The sequence below is a fragment of the Oncorhynchus clarkii genome, unplaced genomic scaffold (assembly GCF_045791955.1).
Source record: "Oncorhynchus clarkii lewisi isolate Uvic-CL-2024 unplaced genomic scaffold, UVic_Ocla_1.0 unplaced_contig_6551_pilon_pilon, whole genome shotgun sequence".
Classification (NCBI taxonomy): domain Eukaryota; kingdom Metazoa; phylum Chordata; class Actinopteri; order Salmoniformes; family Salmonidae; genus Oncorhynchus; species Oncorhynchus clarkii.
This window is the reverse complement of record NW_027258390.1, coordinates 68,703-77,308: the sequence shown is the minus strand read 5'-3', so window position 1 is coordinate 77,308 and position 8,606 is coordinate 68,703. Positions and strand designations below refer to the sequence as shown.

General features: G+C 45.3%; 1 protein-coding gene across 1 annotated transcript in view; it reads left to right on the top strand.

Moving 5' to 3' along the window:
* Positions 1-333: 333 nt before the first annotated feature.
* LOC139396837 (signal-induced proliferation-associated 1-like protein 1) overlaps positions 334-8,606 on the top strand; it is a gene marked incomplete at both ends in the record, with an annotated part of 76,576 nt that continues 68,303 nt past the window's right edge. The window contains 2 exons of the mRNA XM_071143754.1: positions 334-553; positions 2,729-2,859. Coding sequence (XP_070999855.1) covers positions 334-553; positions 2,729-2,859 — 351 coding nt within the window. The remainder of the gene's footprint in view (positions 554-2,728; positions 2,860-8,606) is intronic.

Genomic DNA, 8,606 nt, shown 5'->3' with positions numbered 1-8,606 from the left:
TCCATACTAACGTTACTCCTCCACCTCAATACCTCCATACTAACGTTACTCCTCCCCATCAATACCTCCATACTAACGTTACTCCTCCCCATCAATACCTCCATACTAACGTTACTCCTCCCCATCAATACCTCCATACTAATGTTACTCCTCCCCCTCAATACCTCCATACTAACGTTACTCCTCCCCCTCAATACCTCCATACTAACGTTACTCCTCCCCATCAATACCTCCATACTAACGTTACTCCTCCCCCTCAATACCTCCATACTAACGTTATTCCTCCCCCTCAATACATCCATACTAACGTTACTCCTTCCCCCTTCTCAGCAGGGTAGTATAGGCAGTGGGGGCAGCTCCAGTGGCTCTGGGGGGGGAAGTGGCTCAGAGGAGGGACCCCTGGAGACCTCTCTCCCCCACTTCACCAACGCCGGGGTGTCCGTGCTGGAGGCCCCTAAAGACGGACAGGGACAGCATGCTGATAGGGCCAAACGATCTGTGGAGCACTGCGACCAGGGGTCTTACTACTACAGGAAATACTTCTATCTGAGAGGTGAGAGGGAGGAAGTGGAGAGGTCTGGGGTCTTATTACTACAGGAAATACCTCTATCTGAGAGGTGAAAGGGAGGAAGAGGTCTGGGAGCTTACTACTACTACTACCACTACCGGAAATACTTATATCTGAGATACTACTACCGGAAATACTTATCGGAGAGGACGAGGAGAGGTCTGGGGCCCTGCTACTACTACTGCCACTACTACTACTACTACTACCACTACTACTACAGGAAATACTTATATCTGAGAAGGGAGGGAGGGAGGAAGGACGAGGAGAGGTCTGGGGCCCTACTACTACTACTACCACTACCACTACTACTACTACTACTACTACCACTACTACTACAGGAAATGCTTATATCTGGGAGGGAGGGAGGGAGGGAGGGGAGAGGTCTGGGGCCCTACTACTACTACTACTACTACTACTACTACTACTACTACTACTACTACTACTACAGGAAATACTTACAGTTGAAGTCAGAAGTTCACATGCACCTTCACCAAACACATTTAAACTCAGTTTTTCATAATTCCTGACATTTAATCCAAGTAAAAATTCCCTGTTTTAGGTCAGTTAGGATCACCACTTTATTTTAATAATGTGAAATGTCAGAATAATAGTAGAGAGAATGATTTATTTCAGCTTTTATTTCTTTAATCACATTCCCAGTGGGTCAGAAGTTTTCATACACTCAATTAGTATTTGGTAGCATTGCCTTTAAATTGTTTAACTTGGGTCAAACATTTCGGGTAGCCTTCCACAAGCATCCCAAAATAAGTTGGGTGAATTTTGGCCCATTCCTCCTGACAGAGCTGGTGTAACTGAGTCAGGTTTGTCGGCCTCCTTGCTCACAGACAGTTTTTCAGTTCTGCCCACACATTTTCTATAGGATCGAGGTCAGGGTGTTGTGATGGCCACTCCAATACCTTGACTTTGTTGTCCTTAAGCCATTTTGCCACAAATTTGGAAGAATGCTTGGGGTCATTGTCCATTTGGAAGACCCATTTACGACCAAGCTTTAACTTCCTGACTGATATCTTGAGATGTTGCTTCAATATATCCACAGAATTTTCCTGCCTCATGATGCCATCTGATCTGTGACGTGCACCAGTCCCTCCTGCAGCAAAGCACCCCCACAACATGATGCTGCCACTCCTGTGCTTCACGGTTGGGATGGTGTTCTTCGGCTTGCAAATGTTCCCCTTTTTCCTCCAAACATAACGATGGTCATTATGGAGCAGTGGCTTCTCCCTTGCTGAGTGGCCTTTCATGTTATGTTGATATAGGACTCGTTTTACTGTGGATATAGATACTTTTGTACCTGTTTCTTCCAGCATCTTCACAAGGTCCTTTGCTGTTGTTCTGGGATTGATTTGCACTTTTCACACCAAAGTACGTTCATCTATAGGAGACACAACGCGTCTCCTTCCTGAGCAGTATGACGGCTGCTTGGTCCCATGGTGTTTATATTCTTGCGTACTATTGTTTGTACAGATGAACGTGGTACCTGCCTTCAGGCGTTTGGAAATTGCTCTTAAGGATGAATCAGACTTGTGGAGGTCTACAATTATTTTCTCTGATGTCTTGACTGATTTCTTGTGATTTTCCCATGATGTCAAGCAAAGAGGCACTGAGTTTGAAGGTAGGCCTTGAAATACATCCACAGGTACACCTCCAATTGACTCAAATTATGTCAATTAGCCTATCAGAAGCTTCCAAAGCCATGACATCATTTTCTGGAATTTTCCCACTGGAATTGTGATACAGTGAATTATAAGTGAAATAATCTGTCTGTAAACAATTGTTGGAAAAATTACTTGATGTCATGCACAAAGTAGATGTCCTAACCGACTTGCCAAAACTATAGTTTGTTGACAAGACATTTGTGGAGTGGTTGAAAAACAGGTTTTAATGACTCCAACCTAAATGTATGTAAACTTTTGACTTCAACTGTGTATCTGGGAGGAAGAGGAGAGGTCTGGGGGCCTACTGTTACTACAGGAACTACTTCTACCTGAGAAGTGAGATTATAGCATCTCTATTCATGCATTGCTAAGGTAGAGTAGATTTGAATGTCTGTATGCCTTGGAGAGAAAAATCTGACTTTCTCTCTTTTCCCTCTTTCACCTTGTCCCCTCCTCTCTCTCTCTCGCTCGCTCTCTCGTCCAGAGCATTGGAACTACCTGGGTGTAGATGACACTCTGGGTCCAGTAGCAGTGAGTTTGAGGAGAGAGAAGCTAGAAGAACACAAGGAGCATGGACAGCAGTACAACTACAGAGTCATCTTCAGAACCAGCGAGGTAAATTGCTATATATCTATCAGGGTTGGGGTTCATTTGAATTGAAGTTAGTCAAATCAGGAAGTGATTTGAATTTAAAAATTGAAAAACTTTTCGCAGACATAGCTTCTCAAAGTTGTTGAAAAGAGATGCCCCTTTTTTTCAATTATTGTATTGGAATTTAATTTTGCTTCCTGAATAGACTGGCTTTCAATTTTAATTGACCCCAACCCTTATATATATATATATGGCATAAGAGTGTCTAACCCGGATATATATGGGTCTTCTTCCCTTCTCTCCCACTCTTCTAACCCGGATATATATGGCTCTTCTTCCCTTCTTTCCCACTCTTCTAACCCGGATATATATGGCTCTTTTTCCCTTCTCTCCCACTCTTCTAACCCGGATATATATATGGCTCTTCTTCCCTTCTCTCCCACTCTTCTAACCCGGATCCCCTTCTGCCTTTCCCTCTCCTCCTTTTTATTTCCCACAACCCCCTTCATCCCAGCTTTTCCATAGCCGATGTGAGCAAGACCTTTTAAACAGGTCAACATTCACAAGGGCCAGATGAATTACCAGGACGTGTACTCAGAGCATGTGGCAAGTGTCTTCACTGACGTTTTTCAACCTCCCCCTGACACTGTTTGTAATACCTACGTGTTTCAAGCAGACCGCCGTAGTCCCTTTCCCCAAGAATGCCAAGGTAACCTGTCTGAATGGCTATCGCACTCAAATCTGTAGCAACGGAATTCTTTGAAAGGCTGGTCATGGCTTACATCAACACCATCATCCCAGACACCATGAACACAGTCCAATTCACCGCCCCAACAGATCCACACTGCCCTTTCCTACCTGGACAAAAGAAACACCTATATGTGAGAATGCTATTCATTGACTACAGCTCAGCGTTCAACACCATAGTGTCCTCAAAGCTTATTACGACTCCGACACGATGGTGGTTGGCCTGATCACGGACTACAATGAGACAACCTCTCCTTCAACGTCAAGACAAAGGAGTTGATTGTGAACTACAGGAAACGGAGGGTCGAGCCACGCCACCATCCACATTGACGGGGTTGTAGTGGAGCTGGTCGAGAGCTTCAAGTTTCTCGGTGTGCACATCACTAAGGAATTATCATGGTCCAAACACACCAACAGTTGTGAGGAACGCACAACAAGGCCTCTTATTTTTATTTATTTAACATTTACGATACAGCCTGGATTCGAACCAGATGCAGTGTCTTAGACCACTGCGCCACTCGGGAGCCCCTCTTCCCCCTCAGGAGGCTGAAAAGATTTGACATGGGCCCTCAGATCCTCAAAGTTCTACAGCTGCACCATCGAGAGCATCCTGACTGGCTGCATCACCGCTTTGTATGCCGACCGCAAGGCGCTGCAGAGGGTAGTGCATACGGCCCAGAACATCACTGGGTCCGAGTGCGTACGGCCCAGGACATCACTGGGGCCGAGTGCGTACGGCCCAGGACATCACTGGGGCCGAGTGCGTACGGCCCAGGACATCACTGGGGCCGAGTGCGTACGGCCCAGGACATCACTGGGGCCGAGTGCGTACGGCCCAGGACATCACTGGGGCGGAGCTCCCTGCCAACTTTTTGCATTGACCCACTTTGCACTAACTTTTTCACATGACTCATCACATACGCTGCTGCCACTATTTTATTATCTATCCTGTTGCATAGTCACGTTGACCCCTACCTGTATGTACATACAGTGCCTTCAAAGTATTCATACCCCTTGACTTTTTCCACATTTTGTTGCTATAGCATGAATTTAACATAGATTAAATGTAGATTTTGAGTCACTGGCCTACACACATTTCCCTATAATGTCATAATGGAATTACACTATTTGGACACCCCTTCAAATAAGTGGATTCGGCTAATTCAGCCACGCCCGTTGCAATAACTTTCAGCCACACCCAGCACAATAACTTTTTCGGGAGCTTCTTGAAATGGCCGGAGCAGCCTAAGATCACCATGCAGAATGCCATGCGTCGGCCGGAGTAGGGCTGCTAGGGTGACCGTATTACCGCCACACACCGGCGGTCACGAGTCATGAAGGCAGTCAAGTTCCACGTGACCGTTTAGTCACGGTAATTAGGCTTCTCCAAACTCTGATGCTGCCGATGGTCATTAGTAGCCGACCAAACGTGCTTAACTGCCTGGTACTCAGCACTCTACTGTCCCTCTAATCACTCTGACATCAATGCAAATGTAACAAAAGTCTAATTAAACACTTTATGAGAGCCCATGAGCTCACAACATTTCTATAGGCTTTGCATTTGCGTGAGAAAATGGAGTGATGGCCGCTAATAAAAAGAGGAGGATCTCATCAGCTTTCTATAGGCTAGGCCTCCTATATTTATTTCTCAACTTTCCTAATATTAAGCACATTGCTTATATTTATGACGAGTATAGGAGTATAGTCTACCTGGCTGGCAGGAAAATGAACCACGGTGAAATCGTCCTCCATTAGCTATTTTAACGCACAAATAACATGTATTTGTTCCCCGCTCACCCGGTTGCATGATAATAGTCCATCATAAATCCCCCCCAAAAAAATCACACATAAAGTACCAGTCAAAAGTTTGGACACACCTACTCATTCAAGGGTTTTTCTTTATTCTACATTATATTCTACATATGGAATCATGTAGTAACCAAAAAAGTGTTAAACAGATCAAAATACATTTTAAATTCTTCAGAGTAACCCTTTGCCTTGATGACAGCTTTTCACACTCTTGGCATTCTCTCAACCAGCTTCATAAGGAATGCCTTTCCAACAGTCTTGAAGGAGTTCTCACATATGCTGAACACTTGTTGGCTGCTTTTCCTTCACTCTGCGGTCCAACTCATCCCAAACCATCTCAATTGGGCTGAGGTCGGGTTACAGTGGAGGCCAGGTCATCTGATGCAGCACTCCATCACTCTCCTTCTTGGTTAAATAGCCCTTAAACAGCCTGGAGGTGTTTTGGGTCATTGTCCTGTTGAATATCAAATGATTGTCCCAATAAGTGCAAACCAGATGGGATGGCGTATCGCTGCAGAATGCTGTGGTGTGCCTTGAATTCTAAATAAATCACAGTGTCACCAGCAAATGAAAATCCACACCATGCTTCACGGGAGAACCACACATGCAGAGATCATCCGGTCAGCTACTCTGCGTCTGACAAAGACACGGCGGTTGGAACCAAAAATCTCAGATTTGGACTCATCAGACCAGATTTCCACCGGTCTAGTCTCCATTGCTCGTGTTTCCCTGGCTGTCTTCTTATTGGTGTCCTTTAGTGGTGGGTTCTTTGCAGCAATTCATCCATGAAAGCCTGACTCATGTAGTGTCCTCTGAACAGTTGATGTTGAGATGTGTCTGTTGCATTTATTTGGGCTGCAATCTGAGATGATCTGAGTTAACTCTAATGAACTTATCCTCTGCAGCAGAGCTAACATGAGAGACAGTTTCATCACAGCGCTTTATGGTTTTTGCGACTGCACTTTGAAGAAACTTTCAAAGTTGTTGAAATATTCCTCCATTGACTGACCTTCATTTTCTTTATTTAACTAGGCAAGTCAGTTGACTTCCTAGGAACAGCGGGTTAACTGCCTGTTCAGGGGCAGGACGACAGATTTGTACCTTGTCAGCTCGGGGGATTTGAACTTGCAACCTTCCTAGTCCAACGCTCTAACCGCTAGGCTACCCTGCCGCCCCAATGTCTTCAAGTAATGATGGACTTACATTACATTCTTTTGCTTATTTGAGCTGTTCTTGTCATAATAAGGACTTGGTCTTTTACCAAATAGGGCTATCTTCTGTATTCCACCCCTACCTTGTCACAACACAACTCGTGGATTGGCTCAAACACATTAAGAAGGAATGCAATCCCACAAATGAACTTTTAACAAGGTACACCTGTTAATTGAATTCCATTCCAGGTGACTACCTCATACCTCAACCTCCATCCTCCCCTCTACCTCCCTCCATCCTCCCCTCTACCTCCCTCCATCCTCCCCTCTACCTCCCTCCATCCTCCCCTCTACCTCCCTCCATCCTCCCCTCTACCTCCCTCCATCCTCCCCTCTACCTCCATCCATCCTCCCCTCTACCTCCCTCCATCCTCCCCTCTACCTCCCTTCATCCTCCCCTCTACCTCCCTTCATCCTCCCCTCTACCTCCCTTCATCCTCCCCTCTACCTCCCTTCATCCTCCCCTCTACATCCCTCCATCCTCCCCTCTACCTCCCTCCATCCTCCCCTCTACCTCCCTCCATCCTCCCCTCTACCTCCATCCATCCTCCCCTCTACCTCCCTCCATCCTCCCCTCTACCTCCCTTCATCCTCCCCTCTACCTCCCTTCATCCTCCCCTCTACCTCCCTCCATCCTCCCCGCTACCTCCCTCCATCCTCCCCTCTACCTCCCTCCATCCTCCCCTCTACCTCCCTCCATCCTCCCCTCTACCTCCCTTCATCCTCCCCTCTACCTCCCTTCATCCTCCCCTCTACCTCCCCCATCCTCCCCTCTAACTCCCTCACTCTCTCCAGTTCCTCAGACCCTGCAGTAGCATAACCAGTCATTTAAATTTTTGAATGTCAGGGTCAGCAATGCTCTTACAGTTGTGTAACTAATTTACAGTAATAGAACCTGTTTACAGTAATAGAACCTGCTTACAGTAATAGATGTTTACAGTAATGGATGGTTACAGCTATAGAACCTGTTTACAGTAATTGGTGATTACAGCTATAGAACCTGTTTACAGTAATAGGTGGTTACAGCTATAGAACCGGTTTACAGTAATAGGTGGTTACAGCTATAGAATCGGTTTACAGTAATAGGTGGTTTCAGCTATAGAACCCGGTTTACGGTAATAGGTGGTTACAGCTATAGAACCGGTTTACGGTAATAGGTGGTTACAGCTATAGAACCTGTTTACAGTAATAGGTGATTACAGTTATATAATCGGTTTACAGTTCTAGTTGGTTACAGGTATAGAACAGGTTTACAGTAATAGGTGGTTACAGTTATAGAATTGGTTTACAGTAATAGGTGGTTACAGCTATTGAACCGTGTGTACAGGAAGACGTAGTTTGCAGCTATATAACCTATTTACAGTAATAGGTGTTTACTGCCATATAACCAGTTTACAGTAATAGGTGGTTACAGCTATAGAACCGGTTTACAGTAATAGGTGGTTACAGCTATAGAACCGGATTACGGTAATAGGTGGTTACAGTTATAGGAATCGGATTACGGTAATAAGTGGTTACAGCTATAGGAACCGGATTACGGTAATTGGTGGTTACAGCTATAGGAACCGGATTACGGTAATTGGTGGTTACAGCTATAGAACCGGTTTGCTGTAATAGGTGGTTACAGCTATAGGAACCGGTTTACGGTAATAGTTGGTTACAGCTATAGAACCGGTTTGCGGTAATAGGTGGTTACAGCTATAGAACCGGTTTGCGGTAATAGGTGGTTACAGCTATAGAACCGGTTTGCGGTAATAGGTGGTTACAGCTATAGGAACCGGTTTACGGTAATAGGTGGTTACAGCTATAGGAACCGGTTTACGGTAATAGGTGGTTACAGCTATAGGAACCGGTTTACGGTAATAGGTGGTTACAGCTATAGGACCGGTTTACGGTAATAGGTGGTTACAGCTATAGGACCGAATTACGGTAATAGGTGTTAACAGCTATAGAACTGGTTTACAGTAATAGGTGGTTACAGCTATTGAACCGTGTGTACAGTAA